Raw genomic sequence first — 19,167 nt, forward strand, 5'->3', positions numbered from 1 at the left:
CTTTCTTTATTTCTTCTAAACTGGTTATGTTCCTATTAATTTGTTGTTGAAGCTGGATATGTATTGTTGAGAACTATGGGAAGACTTCGTGTGTATTACCAATTTTTGTGTTGCCTATATAATGAATATTGAATTTTTTTGACATAGCTCTCGCATAATAAATCCAGTCGTCGCTCTTATGTCGCCTGTAGCTTTCGTGCTCGTTATTCGTGCTCGCTGTGGAGCGGCCATCAGATAGTTAATGACACAACACATAGGCCAAACATAGGCATTTTTCTCGTTTTCGAATTTACAATCGGTAATCTATCAAGACCAATTTACAAAAAGATAGATATTTTAACTATTGGGAAAAACAAGGAGAAAAAAAAGTAGCAGTTGTCATTATCCATAACCTATACAATTTTCCGTTCATGTGGCTTTTTTTGTTTTGTTTTGTTTTGTTAGCTTCTTCATCTCAACTTCTCTTCGAATTAGACGGACAGATGGGCATCAATAGTGGAAAAAGCAAGATACAAAAAAGGTTGCATAATATGTCCTGAACATGCTCCCGAAAATAACATTAATGTTAAGAATAGTGTTCATCATAACGATGAGACAAGGGGGATATAATTTGTTTTTTTGTTTACCACTCAAGGGGCTCATTCTTGACATCACCACGATTCGTCTTGGGGACTGGCGCAGCTTCAACCTTTGTAGCACCACCATTACCACGACGATGCTTTTTCAAGTAGCCGCTGCCGTCCAACCAGGGGGTCTCGATACTCCGTTTCGTCTCAAAGACGCGGATCTTGCTCTCCATCTGGAGAGTAAGACCAATGTCGTCGAGGCCGTTGACAAGGCAGTGTTTCCGGAATTCATCGACCTCGAAGGGGGCAATGGTGTTACCGTCTGCATCGCGGATGACTTGGTTGACGAGATCGACTTCGATTTCCTTGCCGGCGGCAGCTTCGGCGGTGATCTTTTGGAGAGCGGCTTCATCGGAGATGGGGATTGGAAGCATGCCGTTTTTAAACGTGTTGTTGAAGAAGATGTCGGCAAATGAAGGTGCAATGACACACTTGATGCCAAAGTCGAGCAGTGCCCAGGGTGCGTGCTCACGCGAGCTACCGCAGCCAAAGTTGGGCCCGCTCACGACGAGGATCTTGGCATTACGGTATGGCTCCTGGTTGAGAACAAAGTCTGGGAGCTCACTGCCGTTGTCGGAGTTGTAGCGGAATTGGTGGAAGAGGGCGGTTCCAAGGCCTGTTCGCTTGATGGTCTTGAGGAACTGCTTGGGGATGATGGCGTCAGTGTCGACGTTGGCACGGTTCATTGGAGCAGCAATGCCCTTCAGGGTAGTGAACTTGGGAAGACCCGCGCTCGTACCGCTGGACTTGGTGTTGGCGTGTGGCTCGTTGTCTTCGGGGACGTCTAGGATGCGTTCGAGGTCACTCTCGGTGTCGAGCTCCTCAATCTCGGGCTGAATGGAGATGGGAGCAGCCTTTCGAGAAGAGCTAGTAGCCTGGGCGAAGTCCCGAACATCGGTAAGCTTTCCAACAATGGCAGCGGCAGCAGCCATTGCGGGGGCCATCAAGTGAGTTCGACCAAGAGCACCCTGTCGACCTTCAAAGTTACGGTTCGACGTACTAGCACATCTCTCGCGTGGTGATAGAATATCTGGGTTCATTCCCAAACACATAGAGCAACCTGCTTCACGCCACTCAAAACCAGCGTCAGTGAAAATCTTGTCCAAACCCTCGGCTTCTGCTTGCTTCTTGATGAGACCAGAGCCGGGAACGACCATGGCGCGCTTGATGTTCGCAGCAATCTTCTTGCCCTCGACAACTTTAGCAGCCGCACGCAAATCCTCTAGTCGAGAGTTGGTGCATGAGCCAATGAAAACTTTGTCCAATTCAATATCCTTGAGGGGGGTCCCGGAAGTGAGACCCATGTATTCGAGAGCGCGCTTACAGCTGAGCTTGCGGTTCTCGTCTTCGAAATCATCGGGAGAGGGGACAACGCCGGTAATAGGAAGTACATCCTGAGGCGAAGTACCCCAAGATACGGTGGGAAGGATGTCCTTGCCATCAAGGAACACGTCGATATCATACTTGGCGCCTTCATCCGAGCGCAAGCTAGTCCAATAGTTCACAGCCTTCTTCCACTCGGCACTGTCATACTTGGGTGCCAAGGGTCGGCCCTTGAGATATTCGAAAGTAACCTCGTCCGGAGCCACCATACCGGCACGGGCACCGCCCTCGATTGACATGTTGCACATGGACATACGGGCTTCCATGGTAAGACTTCGGATAACCGATCCGCAGAATTCAATGACGCATCCAGTACCACCGGCAGTACCAATGACACCGATGATGTGAAGAACAACGTCTTTACTCGTAACACCAGGGTGTAATTCACCGTCGACTTGAACGCGCATGTTTTTACTCCGTTTCGTCAAGAGGGTCTGAGTGGCCAGGACGTGTTCGACTTCACTTGTTCCAATACCGAATGCAAGGGAACCAAAGGCACCGTGGGTAGAGGTGTGGCTGTCACCACAAACGACAGTGGTTCCGGGCAAGGTGAAGCCCTGTTCGGGTCCGATAACGTGCACGATACCTTGGCGGTCATCGTCAAGGCCGAAGTATGTCAAGCCAAAGTTCTTCACATTCTCTTCGAGGGTCATGCATTGAAGACGGGAGTCGGCCTCCTCGACAAAGGTCTCGACATTTTTGAAGTTTTTTCTTGGGGCGGTGGGGATATTCTGATAGTTAAGTAATTAGATATATACCGCTGAAGGTATTGCATTGTCCTGGAAACGTACGTGATCGACAGTAGCGAGAGTGCAATCCGGTCGGCGGACTTTTCGGCCGGCATTTGAGAGGCCTTCAAAGGCTTGCTAGATGCTTATCAGTTTGGTGCGCTGGCTTCATGCAAGTGCGGGCGCCATACAGGAGATGTGACTTCGTGGACCAAATGTCGGTCTGTTTCGGAAACATATTCAGCAACGGAAAATTACGAAAATGAGGACTCTGGATGGACATACCAATATACAGCAAAATCGTGCCGTCGTCTTGTTCGTTGACAATGTGGTCTTCAAAGACCTTGTCATACAAGGTCTTTAGTTTTTTGTCTGCTCCGGGCATGATGAAATATGGATTACACCGGTCAAAAAAAGATCAAATAAAAGAAAAACCGAAAACGAGCCTACGCAAGGCAAAGAATCTGAGGAGAGATATATGAAAGAATAGGATAGGAAAATGCAAGGTTGATATAATGGCCAGCGACAGCCTTGTCTAGCCGACCCTGGAGGGGCTGCGCGCCGGTGTCGGCTCGGTAATCAGAAAGCTCTGCGCCGCCATTGGCTGTGTGGCGAGGCTGCCGGCGCCTGATCGCCGTCCGACATCGGGGCCGCTTCTGGGGAGGTCACGTGGTATGATCCTGGAGTAATTAGCGCCGAGGCAGGAATGTCATTAGGTGTTCTAGAAATGAGCGATTAATGCACTTAATGCTTAATGCACTTGTGAGCGACATAACATACGCTCCGTCGCCAATCAGCGGGGGCGCAATTGAAAGAGCCTGCGCCGATGTCGCTCCTTTGTTTCAGTGCACATCACGTGACGAGCGGGCGCGGCCGTCGCCAAGAAAGCAGTTGAACCCCACGCGATCGGCAGAATTTATAGATCGAGAGCTCAGTTCACGTCTCTTTTCTTTGTTGCACAATCTGTGTTGATGGACGTTTTCGACAGTATTTGAGATAACACTAATATAACCAATTGGGGGCATATATTTTTACTGTCCGAAGATCCAACCATGCAATTAAAGGACTTGGCGTCGATTGAGCTTCCGCCTACGGTAATAACCATATTTTCGACCTATCGATTTTCGTATATACTAACTCAAACCACAGGCGGACATGCATGTGCATCTCCGACAGGATGCCATGATGGAGCTCTGCACGCCATTGGTCGAGAAAGGAGGATGCGACATAGTCTTTGTCATGCCAAACCTGACTCCCAAGATTGGAAGTGTGTCGCAAGCATTGGAATATCACGAAAAGCTGAGCAAGATTGCTCCCAATGTCAAATTCCTCATGTCACTGTATTTGCACACTGGTTTGACCGAAGAAGAAATTGAAAAGGCTGCTAAATCCGGTGTTGTCTATGGGGTAATTCTCCAAGTATCCAAACTCCCAAGTATGCATCATGCTAAACAAACCCGATAGGTTAAATTCTACCCTGCTGGCGTATGTACTCGGATATAAGTCTATATTTCCTGGTCTAACCCCCTGCCAAAAAGGTCACAACCAACTCTCAAGAAGGTGTACTCGATATCGAGCAACTATACCCCGTTTTTGCCGCTATGGAAAAACACGACCTCGTTCTTAACCTTCACGGCGAGATGATCAGCACACCCGCTAGTGCCGTGGGAAAACAGGTAGACCCAGTCGTTACTGTTCTCAATGCTGAGCCGCTTTTCATCCCTCAACTTGCCAAACTACACAAGGCGTTCCCTAAGCTGCGAATAATTTTAGAGCATGTCAGTACGCGACAGGGATTGGAAGCCGTTCGTGCTTGTGGTCCAAACGTATGTACAAAAACAGTCTTGCTGATCCAATCTTTTCACTGATTTGTTTTTTTAGGTTGCCGGAACTATCACTGGTGAGATAGATATTACATCTCCGGTATCATGAGATCTAACCCATATAGCGCACCACCTTCAAATCACAATCGACGATGCAGTTGGTGACGTTTTTAACTTCTGCAAACCAGTCGCAAAGGTGTGTTTTTAATTTATCCTGTTAGAAAATCTTACATTAACTTTTTGTTAGACCCCCGAAGACCGTCTGGCGCTAGTCAAGGCCGCCATCGACGGCTCTGGCAAATTCTTCTTTGGTATGATCTACCTACTACACTCCTTTATTTGTGAGATGAAAAGCCGGGGTTGATTTTATTATAGGAAGTGACTCGGCACCTCATCCAGTTCAGTCCAAGAAAGGACCAGGAGCCACCGCTGCCGGGTGTTTCACTCAGCCATATGTTTCTCAAATCGTCCTCGGCGCTCTCGAGGAGGCTATTGAACAAGGATGGATTCAAGCAGACGAGGTCACCCAAGAAGCCCTCGAGGGATTCTTGTCCGGATTTGGGCGGAAATTCTACAAAGTTCCGACCTCGAACTCAACTAAGAAAATCCGTCTGGAGAAGAAGGGAGAAAAAATTCCGGATATTATGAAGTCAGCGGATGGGGCTGTTGAGATTGTTCCCTGGGGTCGAGGAAGGGAAATCAGAACACTTTCGTGGGTTTAAACGGTGTCGTCATTATGGGCCATATGAGAAAAAGATACACATAGATGCGAGTACAATCAAGCAATCAAAACAAACGTCTACTAACTGTTTCCATAGGTATAAAAGTTCAACATTATTTTATATCACCCTTTCCCAGTATCCCAGTAATAGTTGGTGTATCTTAGAGTCAACCTTAACTCCTTCTCTATGCAGCATCGGCCAGAGCTCTCTCCCGGCTTACTTTCAAATCCCCTTTGGTAACGCCAATTTCTTTGATGACCAGCCAAGCAGGGAGAAGGGCAATGGCCCAAAGTCCAAAGTTCAAATAGACACCGCCAACAGCTCCCATGATTGTGACACTGGATAGTCCGTACTGGATCAATAATTATTAGCAACGTCCCAATATTTTCTTTCATCACAAGCGGAAAATATATATGTGTCAAAACTCACACTGACTGCCTGTGCAGCAGACTCGGTACCACGCAGTAAACCCGCGATGCGAATCACTTCTTCTTCATTTTTGGCCAAGTTGCCCACCACAAAGTAACTATATTGTCAGTACCATAGACAAACATTTCAGCCCAGATAGGCAAGATAAACAGGAGGAGGTATCAACTTACAGATACAGGTAGTTAACCTGAAAGCCGATAACCCAGAACAAAAACAACGCAAACCCCTTGCCAAACCCTGCAGTTGTCCAATCGTACACGGGGTTTGTCTTGTTGAATTCGGTGACGATCACAGTACCCCAGACCCACCATGCGCCTTGGAGTCCCAGGACGACGATGAAGGCGCCTCTGGCCCGTGACTTGAGAGATATTTTCTTTGAATCAAGGAATGCTCCCAGAACATTACCAGCAATCAATGCAACCACCCCGGACAAGAATGAGCCTAGTGCTCGTGCTCTGACGGAAAACCACAAGCCTTGAAAAGTAAACATTACAGCTTCACTATAGACAGCCTGCGCAATGAGCGGTACAATCAACAGAAAGTCACGACTGAAGAATAGCTTTGTCACTGCTAGAAGCTCCGTGCTCCACTTGTGATCCAAAATCCTCAAGCGGACTGGCAGACCATCGGTTCTCTGAACTTGCTTTGGCTGTGAAAGCAGCAGACCGACGAAGGGGGCTAATGCCTGAAGCGCGATAAAGGCCTCGAAGACATGGTACGAGATCTTTCCGGCATTCTCGTCTTTGGCATCCACACCCAGGTTAATAGCACCGCCGATAATCTGGCCACCAACCCGAAAACTAAGCCAAAATCCAAGAAAACGGCCCTGGTTGTGCGGCTCGGGGTATGAAAGTGCAATCGCTGCTTCAGCCATCCAGAATATTCCTGCAGAGAGACCACAGAGCACAGCCCCGAGAATGACAAGCCAGTCGAACCCGTACCGGTTATGCGTGTACAACCCTGCCGCATAGGGGGCGTATCCTATTGTGCCTATGATGAATGTCCATTTAATGCCAATGTACTTCACAATGACACTTCCGAAGAAGCAGGACAGCACCATCAAGCAGAATGTAAGTGCATTCGCAGTGTTGACCAAGTACGGTGACTCATCACCACCACCACCTAGAGAGTTCATCGCGCCCCAGATACCGGGGGCGAGGAAATTGCACAAACCCAGTATGAGGGCATTGTAAAAGGTTGACCGGTACCACTTGACTGTTTCACGTTTGTTTTTCGTTAGAGTACTCGCGCTTCTATAATTTTTTTATTTTATTTTTCAAAGTTCTCACCTGGATATTTCTCTTTTTCGGCGCGGTTCTCAATCGCATCGCCATCATAGTCAGGATGCGCAGAACTTGTCTCTGTATCATTGCGCTCTTCTTCGTTTGGCGCTTCCGCCAAACCTTTGACGGTTTCTGCCATTGCTATATTTGCAATTGGAGAGCCAATCCAAGTGCTTTCAGACTAGAAATCCGTTCCTTCGTCGTATCTCTGAGGAGCGCTATGTTGGGAACTCTATATCTGAGGTGGGAAAAGTAACAAATATAAAGAAATCTCCGAAATTTTGACAGTTTCTAGAGAGGCGGACTCTGCATATGGCGTCAGTCTCGGCATATGGATCAGAGAGCTTGGACCATTTAACGCTCTTCCTCTTTCCCATCAGAGGAATGATAAGCTCTGTCCAACTTAACAAGGCCTTGAAAACAATACTAGCTCGGAGTAGTGGAAATAAAAGAAAGCCTAGAGCCCAGAGACAGAAAACCGGTTACAAGAAGCCACGCGTGGCTGGCTGCATAGTTAAAAGAAGTCACTGAAGTACAGCGGTAATTTTCATTTCGGAAACGATTGTGAGACCAACTGTATCAAAACGCGTCAGTGCTTTGTGCAACGTAGTTTACTGGCTTGATTGTTGATGATGCTGTTTCCCACGCGGATTACGTGCTAGCACGGCATCCTGGACAGGGGTGAGATCGCTGCATGAGACTGTTTTATTGGTATGTGTAATGGTACCTGTACTGTACTTTTGTAAAGCTGTATAATTTTGTAATTGCGTTTAATACAGTTATTTTCAATGTAGTATGTATGCATTTGGGGCATAATCAGTTCTATACTCGTTTTCAGGGAGGTTAGCCAAGACTTTCCCTAGAATCTTAACATTTGCCTTGCGTCAATTGTCTAGCCTGAAACAAATACTGAAGAACAAGGTGCAATTACTACGTGGGGCTTTATCAACAAGCATAATCGTTTACCTATGCACTATTGTGGGTAATGTCATCAATGGATGTCTCGACACTTCAACCGCCACAGCACGGGGCACAGGATAAGAATTGATTCGAAACTAAATCTAGTTTTCATATTATTGTTTTACTAGTTTATCGCCTATAGAAGATTCAAAGTTTTAACCGAGGCTGAAAATTACGTAGAATCAGTGTAATTTCAAATAATAAATCCCTCTTACTATAGTGGATTCAGTTGAGTGACCCTCTATTTCAAGTTCTAGATTACTTGCTAACTATTATCAAACAACAGGTTCTTCTAAGTATCTGTAAGCCTAAACCATAAATCAAATCATAAAAAAGCGCGAATAGGATTATCACGAAGATAGAAACCGGGGGGGTCATTAAACCAGAGATCTTTGTCCAGCTTAGTACACCTGTTTGTATTTCGGAACAAGCCGGAATCAAGGTAGGAACAAAATGTACGAGACTGGAAGAATGAAGATATGTGCTTTTAAAATTATTCAACAAGACTAGCGGTAAACAGTTCTTCAACTAAGAATCCTAATGAAGGGTAGAAGAGGTTGAGGTGTATAGGAATTTCCTAAAGCGGCAATCACGACTAGTGGCGCTTCCCATTTTCAAATCTAGGCCGGCGACTATTTTTCGACGTGATTTATGAAATTTCTCCATACCTACACTTGGGTAGAAAAGTCGTGTCGAATCCGTTTACTTAGGACTGTGAGCACCTCTTGATTCGAGGTCAAGCCCAATGAATCCACGGATGATGAACATGGGTGTGACGTTCTATCATCTGTGATGATGTACTGCTTTCTTGTTGGATAAGATTTTCTAACTGAGAAGAAATGCAGCTAGAAGAACCGCATATTTTTAGGGCACTCTTCATGTGTGGTGTGGTATCGCAGGCAAAGACAGGCAGGCAGCGAACTTGAACCATCAATGATGAAATGATGTTAAATTCTAGATGTTAAAAACTAAACTAGTGCACGTCTACGTGCTATCTAATCTCCTACCACACTATGAAAATGAAGACATTAGATAAATATTATTTACTATCGGTTAATTCCTCCGTATTTAGCCTGCACCACCATCATCTACTCAACTCGGCGTGAAATAACCCGAAACAACACGCTATGGCTTGAATCGTTACCTCCGATTCAGCGCCACCCAATGACCTAGAATATAAAGGATTATCCTTCTTCTGCTATAAATCGCTACGGCTATTGAACGGCTATAGAAGAATGTGAGGGGGAAATAATTCTCTGGGGAATTTGGAAACCCCGGGCCCGCATAGAGCGAGCCCCGGACGATGTATCTGCCGAGCGGGGAATAAAGACTTGCTCAAGCTGCCTTGCAGCTCATCATTTAAATCAGATGATCAAAAATTGAATTTCAGATACTCGTTTACTTTTTGTAAACCTCAATTAGGGAACCAGTCGCGGCTGGCAGTAAACCCACGATGGAGCAGACAAAGATCGAGACAGAGACAGTCGAGAACTGCGCTCGCACAGAAACAATGGATGGAGAAACTACCAAGAAAGGTGCACTTCTAATGAGATCCAATGCCGACGATCTCAGCATTTGGCAAAGTGTGCGGCAATACAAATCGTTGGGCATCGTGGCAATGGCTGCGGCGTTTAGCGCGTCGTTGGACGGCTATCGTATGGAAACTCCTTTCCTGCTTTCTTGCTCTAAAATTATGAACTTTGTCTAATAAAATCCATCCACCCAGAGATTAACCTCAACGGTGGAATTGTCGCAAACAAGGGCTTCATCCGACAATTCGCCAGTCCTGGCACTACGGTCATCAAAGGCACTTATGTCTCGGCCTGGGGTGGAATCCAATCTGCGGGCCAAACAGTTGGGCAAATTGTATGATCCAAGTCCTTCGTCTCCATTAAATTGGATTTACTTACTCACTAGGTACGCAGCTTCTTCAATATGCTACCGAAGCGTTCGGTCGTAAAATCGCGCTCTATATTATCTGGCTTACTCTTGTAATGGTGAGTATTGGCTTCGTGTCTTTCTGTGTGGCGGTTTATTAGGCTAATATTTATTCTTGGAGTAGAGCGTCTTTATTGAATCATTTGCAACGCGTTGGGATCACTGGCTTGTAGCAAAGCTCTTTTCTGGAATGGGTGTCGGCATGTTACAGTCTACGATGCCTCTGTACCTGACTGAAATTGCACCAACTCAATTGCGTGGCTTCTACATCAATGCATACAGCTTGTGAGTCTCCGTACTTGGAAAATAACTTTTATTTTCACTGCTAAAAATTCCATTGTCGCTAGATGGTTCGTGCTGGGACAGCTTTTCGCCTCGGTGGCTCTCAACAAGCTCAATGCAGTGGATCCCTACGATTTCCGTACTCCCATTTATACACAGGTGAGCCTGGAACCGCGATAATTTTCAAAGTTTTAAGCTAAACTGGTTTGACATAGTGGGCAATGATAGGCGTCATCATCATTATATTCATACTAATCCCTGAAACACCTTGGTGGCTCGTCAGCAAAGGAAAGTTTGACCAAGCATCGAAGATACTGCAACGATACAATGGCAAAATCCAAGGCTATGATGTGCAACAACAGATTGTTAGTTTTCTGTCTCCTTATTTGAACTTTCTATACAACAGTGTATCCACGGTCCCATTATATTGTTACTGACTAGAGTAATAGAGTATCATGAGCAACACAATTGAGGAGGAGCGTCGTATCGCTGTCCAGAACTCTGAGCAAGGAATGTGGGCAATTTTCCAAGGCCGAAATCTGATTCGATTCATAATTGCCGGATGGCCCAAAATCACCCAGCAGTTTGTCGGTTTGGCCGTGTTCAATACGTATGCTACGTACTTTTGTAAGTGGATCCTGCCTCTATACCAACTTGACGCACCCTTAACTTTATGATATAGTTCAATATGCAGGCAGCAAAAACCCCTTCTTGGTTACTCTCATTCTTTCTTGTGTTCAACTTCTCTCCATGATCCTAACGGCCACACTTACCGACCAATTTGGTCGTCGACCTTTGACGATCTACCCGTATGGAGTAACCGTCTTGTCTGTACTCTGTTTGGGGATCATTGGCTGTTTTGATTATACCAAGTCATCTACAAGTTCGCTCCTGGTAAGCCCAAGATTTAACAAATGCAAGGATTCTCCAGCTAAGGAATATCCCCTCAAACAGATATTTTTCGCCTGTCTAGCTACATTCTCCACAACCGGTGCCTCAGCCATCGGATATGCCTATGCAGCAGAAATTCCTCAGCAACGACTCCGTGCGCAGACTGCTGGCTGGTCGCTGGCTTCGTCAAATTTGATCGCAATCATGTTCAGCTTCTGTACGCCGCTGATGATCAACGGGACAGTCACCCAGTGGGGTGTAAAGACTGGCTTTTTGTAGGGTCCCCCTTTTTTCGGTAGAGATGTTGAAAAATCTTGCTAAAAGATGTATAGCTTCGCCGCCACAGGTGCCATTTCCGTTGTCATAGCCTGGTTTATTCTTCCAGAAGTAACGCGTCGGACGCCTGGAGAAATTGATGAGATGTAAGTTTAACAATCCTGGATTAAATCCTTTCCAAGCTGGATAGAGTTTCGCTATATGTGCCTATGCTAACTGTGATGCTTAATAGGTTTGAGAAGAAGGTCAATCTGCGCAAATTCAAGTCCCACGTTACTGAGGTTCAGATACGTGCCAGTCAGGAGCACGTAGAAATGGAATAATTCGGTAGGGATACTCATTTCGTTGAATCTATCAAGTACCAGGCGTTTCTAAAGTGTCAACTGGTACATGTAGGTATTGAATACAAACAATCAATATAGCATTTAATTATTCTCGTTACGGTTGTGTACATAACCATCTCATGGGGTCGATCCAGGAGCTTATTAAACTCTCTTTTAATATTCAAAACACTGGATCTGGAAACACTGCCATCCTTAAGAGGGCGAGCATGTTGAAGTAGAGAAATCTTATAGGATTCACCCTAGATGTGTGCCATCATTGATCTCATGCCCCATTTACAATCCATTTTGTATTGACATAATCACCGGTCCTTTAGATAATGTGGAGAAATCAGTCTAAAATGCATCTCGAATACCCCGCGTCGACAAATTGTCTTAACCACTTGTAGACCTAGCCTGAAGTTCATTTGGTCGGGTAATATCCGGCAATATTAATTAACAGCGTCTAGAAATCCAATAGCCGTCCCAAGCTTGACTTGAATGCAACCCGGATGCAATTAACCCGAAATCTAGAGTCGATCACGATTTGAGTGAATCTTCTGACAACCCAAGTTTTAGAAGCTATATACACGGGGCTCCAAAGCTTCTTTTGAGGACCAGTGTCATAAAGGCAAAATGGTTTCACCAGAAGAGCAAGCAGTATGTCTAGCATGTCTCGTCTCTACTACTACTATGGACGCTGACGGCACGGTTGCAGACAATCAATGCGCTTCAGGCCAACTGGGCTTGGCCTCCCAACTGGGTTGATTCATCTACAGAAAATACGGCTGGAAGAATAGTCAAATTCACGCGTGAGCTCAATCTTTCCAGTATACCGACACGCGCACTACTGCATTTCTCTGCCGACACGAGATACAAGTTCTATGTCAATGGCACCCGAGTCGCTGTTGGGCCGTCGAGGAGCAGTCCGTGGATTTGGTACTATGATACACTTGATATATCTTCGTATCTTCATGCTGGAATTAATGAGATCCGGTTTGTCGTCCTGCGCTATTTTGCGGCTTCGCGAGGGGCGATGCCATTCGAGAGGACTTCGATGCCGGGTTTGACGGTTGTCGGAAACGCGGAGACCGCTGCGGAAACCGTGCAAATAAGCACCGGGGAGGGTTGGCAGGCTGAGGTCGATTCTAGCATTAAATTTCCGATGGGATTGATTGATGATGGGTTCCTTCATGTAAGCTTGTTGTTTTCAAAACTTGGCCATTGCCTGATTCTAATTGCAATAGATAAGCGAGCGTATTACTCCAACGACAGCGAATCCACCTGTCATACTGACAAAGTACGGCTTGAAGACACTGAATGGTGATCTTCTACCCTGGCGTCTCCGTCCACGTGCAATTCCCATGCCAGAGGAGAGCCCTGTTTCCGTTAGCATTGTGAGGCTGTGTGAGAGCAAAGCCTCACCCGAAAGCTGGGCCACATGTTTCTCTGAAAGCAAACCATTGGTGTTACCTAGTGGCTCCACACATAATGTAGAGCTGCAGGCAGAGGTTCATTCCACTGCGTTTGTACGATGGGCTTTTCGAGCAACTGAAAAACAGTCCCAAGTCAGATTGAAGATAACGTACTCGGAAGGCTACGAGCTTGAACCGCGGCAGTACCCATTCTTCCGGACAAAGGCTGATCGTTTGGATGCAACTGACGGACATCTTATTGGTCCCTATGACGAGATAACTTTGGATCTTCCAGGCACGGAGAAAGTCATATATGAACCATTCTGGTTCCGCACCTTTCGTATTATGCGCCTTGAAATTGCCGTTGGGTCTGAGCCTGTTGAACTCTTGTCATTCGACGCTACCCAAGTTAATTATCCCCTCAATGTCAGAGCTAGCTGGAAGGAGCCCGGGGATTCACATAGTGAGAAGATGTGGGAGGTTTCAATCCGGACCATGCGAAACTGCATGTTTGATGGATACTCGGACTGTCCTTTTTACGAACAACTTCAGTAAGCTGCCTCTGGAGGGGGAAAAAAAAACCAAAACTTGTCATTAACTATTATCACAGATACTCTGGTGACAGCCGCGCCGTCGGCCTTTTCCATTACCTCCTCTCTGGAGACGACAGACTCATGCGACAAGCAATTACCAATTTTGCATCATCCATAACCTCCGAGGGCCTTACACAATCACGGTTCCCATCGCATGTTCCTCAATTAATTGCAGGCTTCTCCCTTTACTGGGTTCTTCAAGTATGCGATCACCATCTCTTCTTCGGCGACACGCGCTTTGCGCGCTCTTTCCTACCGCGAATCGACGGCGTTCTGGATTTTTTCGATAGACATGTCGATCATCTTGGTCTTATCAGTGGCTTACCGGAAGATGTATGGCAGTATGTCGACTGGGTGACGAGCTGGGGCGCAACAGACGAGCATCCGGATAAAGGGGTTCCAACTGCTGGCAGGACATCAAACCGTCATACGTATTTCAGTATGTTGTACGCTTACGTCTCGAAGCAAGCTGCACGGCTCGTGCGCGAGGTCGGACGACCAGGTCATGCAAAGGAGTATGAGGACCGCGCTGCATCAGTGCTTGAAGCTATTGGAAAACACTGCTACGACGGACGATTCTTCACGGATTCCACGGCAGATATTGCCAATGAACAGGCATACTCGCAGCACTGCCAGGTCTTTGCAGTTCTCTCTGGCGCGGCAGATGTACTACTCAAGGATACAAACGACTCTTGTGCCCGTCTTCTAACGGAATCTTTCTCCAACGATCGCTTCTCACAGTGCTCATACATGATGCAATTCTACGCTCTGCGCGCATTTGCTCTCGCTGGCGACGAAACGTACGAGATATATTGGCAGAAAGTATGGGACCCATGGCGTGGGATGCTTGCTAATAACCTATCTACATGGGAAGAAGACGCTGTGCGTCAGCGCTCCGATTGTCATGCTTGGGGCAGTGTTCCGATTTACGAGTACTGCACGGAGCTAGCGGGCATACACATACTTTCCCCGGGAGCGAAGAAGGTGCTTTTCAAGCCGCGGTTGGGATTGAGTGACTCTGTTGAGGCGAAAGTTGCGTTGGGGAGGGACAATTTGGCAAGTGTATTTTGGGAAAGTCGTGCTGGAGGAACGGATATTCATGTCGACTTGCGCTTGGAAAATCCGGTTGAGTTGATGAGCCAGCTTCCTGGAGGAAAAGTGGAAGAACACGGTGTGGTTGACCGTGTTACGTTGCTTTATAGTTTTTAAAGTTGATACTTCAATGTTCATTGTAGATATGAATATATGCAATCCCTAGGTATTTTAATATGAACTCATGTCTATATTTTAATGTATATTTATTTGCAGATCATATAATATTTTGATCTATCAGTTGATATGTCGAACTTCCAAAACAGTGAACACATGAAACTCCACTTCGTTTTGGAGAAATATCTATTAGCATATCTACCATAACGACGATACTCAGAAAGAACCGCAACAAATTCCGACTAACACTGCATCTATTCAGACGAATGCACACTTTTTAATCTATTCCATTTCAATGGTAGCAGGCGGCTTGCTTGAAATGTCGTAAAGAACTCGAGATACTTGTTACAATGTTAGTATTAAAAACCAAAAAAAAAAAACTCGTGTTACTGTTTGTAACTTACTACCGTGGACTTCGTTGATGATTCTGGTAGAGCATCTCGACAAGAACTCATTATCGAATGGGAAAGCTCGTGCAGTCATAAAGTCTGTTGTTTCTACTGCACGCAGGATGATGATTTCAGCGTATACGCGTTTGTCGCCCTGGATTTTTTTGCAGATTAGCAGAGGTAGACTGGGATGTTAGGGATGGTGGGAAACGTACCATGACACCAACGGCTTTACTAGGATCCAAAGCAGCGTAGGCCTGGGAAATTTGGTCGTAAAGACCCGCCTCTCGGATCATGGAGATGAAAATGTGGTCGGCTCGACGCGCGAGTTCAACACGCTCCGGGGTTACCTCACCCAAGACACTATTGCCAAGTCAGTGGTTGTAATGTGAATGATATGCAATGGATCTACCTACCGGATAGCGATACCTGGTCCAGGGAAGGGGTGCTTCGAGGTTGTTAGTATCCAAGTATAATTATAGAGAATAAAAACGTACTCTCATGACAAGTTCATGGGCAATTCCCAGCTCTCGTCCGAGCTGACGGACTTCATCCTTGAACAGCTCACGAAGAGGCTCAATGAGCTTCATGCCTTGGCCATCAATCATGCGTTCTAGATAGGAGGTTAGTATAGCTAGACATATAAAGTTCATGACAGCCCAACTTACGGGGCAGACCGCCAACGTTGTGGTGAGTCTATTGCTTCCGTCAGCGTCTTAGTAAATGTCATATTTCCTTGAAATTCTCACCTTGATAGTAGCAGAAGGTCCCTTGAAGGAGATACTTTCAATGACATCAGGGTACAGAGTTCCCTGAAGAAACCACTTCACTTTGGCGCCGGTGTTTTCGGCAGCAGCTTCAATCTTCGGCACTTCCTCTTCAAACACTTCGATAAAAGTGTTGCCAATAAATTTCCGTTTCTTCTCGGGTTCTGTGACGCCCTTGAGACCGTCCAAGAAGCGCTTTGATGCATCGACAACCGTCAAGTTAATGCCAAGATGCTTGTTTAGCCTGTCCTCGACATTTTGGCATTCATTCAGACGCATGCATCCGTTGTTGACGAGAACGGCATGGAAACGATCACCAATCGCCTCCTTCATCAATTTCGCCGCAACAGTAGAATCAACACCACCGCTAACGGCGCCGAGCACATGGTCCGTATCGCCCACCAACTTGCGAATTCGCGTGATCTCTTGGTCGACGAACTTGGACATGGTCCAGTTTGGCTTGGCGCCACAGATATCCACAGCAAAGTTCTTCAAGAGCTTGGCTCCATCGGGTGTATGCTATAATTTCCTTTTTGTTAGCTTGGTGTGGCTGGCGCGTGGGTGGGCTCTTCTCCCTTGCGTACCGTGACCTCTGGGTGGAATTGGATTCCTAATTTGTTATTAGAAGGCGCGTAAATAAATATTCACTAGTCAAAACCCACCATAGATATGTTTTGTTTCATGAGCAATACCGGCAAATTCAGAATTTGCCGAGGTAGCAATGGTGTGAAATCCCTCTGGGAGTTTGACCAGCTTGTCGCCGTGGCTCATCCAGACCTTGAAATGGTCCTCCAGACCAGCAAAAAGCTGGTCAACGTGTCCCTGACTGTCGAGTCTTTTGGCGGTCACATCGGCGTGACCATATTCGCGAGCGGTGCCGGCGACAACGTTGCTCTTGTCCCGCCTGTAAGCGATTTCCTGCAGACCGTAACAGATTCCGAGAATAGGGACGCCGAGATCGAAGAACGCGGGGTCACAGTGAGGAGCACCATCTTCGTAAACACTGAATGGACCACCGGAGAGAATCTTTTTTTTTTTCCCCGATGAGTCAGAATGATTTCCTTGTCACTTTGTCGCGTCTGTTTCCACTCACAATTCCTTTGGGTTTGAACGAAAGGTCGGCAAGCTTCTGGGTGCATGGGAGCATTTCACTATAGCAATTGATCTCTCGCAAGCGCCGGGTAATCAAGTGTGTCTGCAAAAAAAAAAAAAGTCAGTCTGATGTCCCATTCTGTTCTTCTTCTAGGTATGACTCACATATTGAGACCCAAAGTCCAGAGTGAGAATGGTGTCGAACGTGGCGGAGGGGATCTCGGAGTCGGCCATTGTGACTGTGAAAGGGAATCGCCCAGGGATGTTCCAGGAAGAGGAAGATAAAACGAGGAACAGTGTTTAATTGCACAGGGCGAGACGAAGAGGAAAGGAAGAAAGAGATGAATTGCGGGCGGTCAAGGCGGGGCGAGCAAAATTTTGCCGTTATCGATAAGCATTAAAGTTATCGCACGCGCTATTCCCGACTAGGAAATTTTCTGTACAAATTACAGACACATAGTAGTTTTTTTCTCGCAGCTCAATGCATTCTGAATACACTAATGTCAATAATAAATTTGGTCGTATACTACATTAATTCAGACATCGTCAACGCCCCTTCTACTCCGTATCATCCGGGTGGAACACCAAAGCCCGGATCTCAATACTCTCCCGGGAAGGATACTCATCCGTCTCAGTCTCCTTGTTGACAAAAGCAGTATGCGGAACCCGCCTGGCGCGTCCATCTGTCTTGGAATCAAAACATTTGATCAAAGTCACGATATCAGGTGTTTGCCCGTAGCGAAAGTACCACTTGTGCGCCTTGTTGGCTGTGACCGAGTACGTCTCGCCCTCGCGGTCCGGGTAGATCAGCTTGGTCCCTACCAAGTCACTGTCGGCGACGGAATGGGCATCTGCGACGGCGAGCGGGTCTTTATAGATGGCTTTGATGGGACGCCACACGTTGATGATCTGGTATCGGCCCTTGAGCAGGGTGGGCGCCTCGTCTGGCAGATGGTGGGTTACGCGGTTGGTGGATGCCTGGTAGCTCTGATCGATATGCACACGCTGGACAGGGCCACGGAGCGTGGCAGTATCTTTAGGATCTGCCGATTTTGGGGTACGTCGGACGGTATGGTCGAAGATAAAAATTTTGGATGCGCCGGTTCTGTTTTATCAGATTAGCCCTAGCTGCAAGATAATCCGAAATTTCAAGAGGCAAACGAGCTTACGCATCCTTCAGCAACTGTTCCGTTTCCGCATAATACTCGCCTTTGAGATTGTCGTCGTCGACAAAGTCTTTTTCCTTGCTCTCGTGGTAATAAAATTGGAACCCATTCTTATCGAGTGTGTAATCCAGCTCATTCCCGGAGATATCGTGGATCGTCGCTTCAAGGGTCTCATGCTCGCGATAATACGTCTCAGGCTTGCCAACGTAGCTCGGAGGCGGGGGAGAGCCATCGGCAGAAGGTTTTAGGTAGTTCAGCGTCGTCTGGACATGATGTTTCTTCTTGTCTGCTGGGGGCACGGGGAATTGGGCGACCTTGAGCACCGGCTGGTCGGCCGGGATGGAAGAGACTGCTGCGGAAGCCATGGTAGAAGCTGATTATATCCCAAACTCGACTGTTATTATTTGGTTGAGATAAATTAAAATAGAAAAACAAATAACCCAGATATAATCCCAGTCAAAGCTCTATTTATACTTCATTATTATCGGCAAGGCGGGGTAGGAACTTGGCCATTATTAATCGCCTGGTCGGTCGACATGGACAACGTTAGGGGAGCACGCAATCCCAGCTGGCTGCATCGCCATGATCACCAATGCCAGCCAGTCACGCTCGGTTTGATGAGAAATCAGAAAACGGCTTCTGTTATGGTGCCATTGGACAAAGGCCGTGTTGGATGTTACACTTTTCCTACACACGTCCTACATGTGCATTGGCGCATGCGGCTGTTGTCGGCTCAATCTAGAACAAGGCCGAGGTATGCTGCATTTATCAGCAACAAACAATCATTGTCCTGGTCTCATGGAGTAGTTTGTCAGCGGTGAGTGTCGCCGCGTAACAGTCGACGAGAGTTGGTTCTGCTGTATCGCATCCGTATC

At 46.7% G+C, this 19,167-nt stretch overlaps 6 protein-coding genes across 6 annotated transcripts; 3 read left to right on the top strand and 3 right to left on the bottom strand.

Moving 5' to 3' along the window:
• Positions 1 to 622: 622 nt before the first annotated feature.
• On the bottom strand, positions 623 to 3,122 carry TRUGW13939_07745 (uncharacterized protein; the record flags this gene model as incomplete). Its single annotated transcript, XM_035490883.1, has 4 exons — positions 623 to 2,740; positions 2,801 to 2,875; positions 2,929 to 2,960; positions 3,023 to 3,122. 4 exons carry the CDS (start codon positions 3,120 to 3,122, stop codon positions 623 to 625), a joined length of 2,325 nt encoding a protein of 774 aa, XP_035346776.1.
• A 667-nt stretch (positions 3,123 to 3,789) lies between these two features.
• On the top strand, positions 3,790 to 5,282 carry TRUGW13939_07746 (uncharacterized protein; the record flags this gene model as incomplete). Its single annotated transcript, XM_035490884.1, has 8 exons — positions 3,790 to 3,831; positions 3,887 to 4,144; positions 4,202 to 4,222; positions 4,276 to 4,563; positions 4,619 to 4,637; positions 4,686 to 4,756; positions 4,808 to 4,871; positions 4,936 to 5,282. The coding sequence occupies 8 exons, from the start codon at positions 3,790 to 3,792 to the stop codon at positions 5,280 to 5,282; spliced, it is 1,110 nt and encodes a 369-aa protein (XP_035346777.1).
• Positions 5,283 to 5,466: 184 nt separating this feature from the next.
• On the bottom strand, positions 5,467 to 7,133 carry TRUGW13939_07747 (uncharacterized protein; the record flags this gene model as incomplete). The annotated part of the gene is made up of 4 exons (XM_035490885.1): positions 5,467 to 5,634; positions 5,712 to 5,808; positions 5,882 to 6,926; positions 7,001 to 7,133. The coding sequence occupies 4 exons, from the start codon at positions 7,131 to 7,133 to the stop codon at positions 5,467 to 5,469; spliced, it is 1,443 nt and encodes a 480-aa protein (XP_035346778.1).
• Positions 7,134 to 9,407: 2,274 nt separating this feature from the next.
• TRUGW13939_07748 (uncharacterized protein) lies at positions 9,408 to 11,664 on the top strand (the record flags this gene model as incomplete). Its single annotated transcript, XM_035490886.1, has 11 exons — positions 9,408 to 9,609; positions 9,681 to 9,820; positions 9,880 to 9,951; positions 10,017 to 10,177; positions 10,240 to 10,333; positions 10,390 to 10,539; positions 10,624 to 10,801; positions 10,857 to 11,068; positions 11,129 to 11,340; positions 11,398 to 11,487; positions 11,574 to 11,664. The coding sequence occupies 11 exons, from the start codon at positions 9,408 to 9,410 to the stop codon at positions 11,662 to 11,664; spliced, it is 1,602 nt and encodes a 533-aa protein (XP_035346779.1).
• Positions 11,665 to 12,297: 633 nt separating this feature from the next.
• On the top strand, positions 12,298 to 14,878 carry TRUGW13939_07749 (uncharacterized protein; the record flags this gene model as incomplete). The annotated part of the gene is made up of 4 exons (XM_035490887.1): positions 12,298 to 12,321; positions 12,380 to 12,856; positions 12,909 to 13,627; positions 13,687 to 14,878. 4 exons carry the CDS (start codon positions 12,298 to 12,300, stop codon positions 14,876 to 14,878), a joined length of 2,412 nt encoding a protein of 803 aa, XP_035346780.1.
• A 282-nt stretch (positions 14,879 to 15,160) lies between these two features.
• TRUGW13939_07750 (uncharacterized protein) lies at positions 15,161 to 18,657 on the bottom strand (the record flags this gene model as incomplete). Its single annotated transcript, XM_035490888.1, has 13 exons — positions 15,161 to 15,219; positions 15,283 to 15,421; positions 15,483 to 15,630; positions 15,684 to 15,715; positions 15,765 to 15,880; positions 15,936 to 15,963; positions 16,017 to 16,553; positions 16,619 to 16,644; positions 16,697 to 17,060; positions 17,128 to 17,229; positions 17,292 to 17,365; positions 17,732 to 18,231; positions 18,296 to 18,657. The coding sequence occupies 13 exons, from the start codon at positions 18,655 to 18,657 to the stop codon at positions 15,161 to 15,163; spliced, it is 2,487 nt and encodes an 828-aa protein (XP_035346781.1).
• Positions 18,658 to 19,167: the final 510 nt, after the last annotated feature.

This window comes from Talaromyces rugulosus, chromosome IV, assembly GCF_013368755.1.
Source record: "Talaromyces rugulosus chromosome IV, complete sequence".
Lineage (NCBI taxonomy): Eukaryota > Fungi > Ascomycota > Eurotiomycetes > Eurotiales > Trichocomaceae > Talaromyces > Talaromyces rugulosus.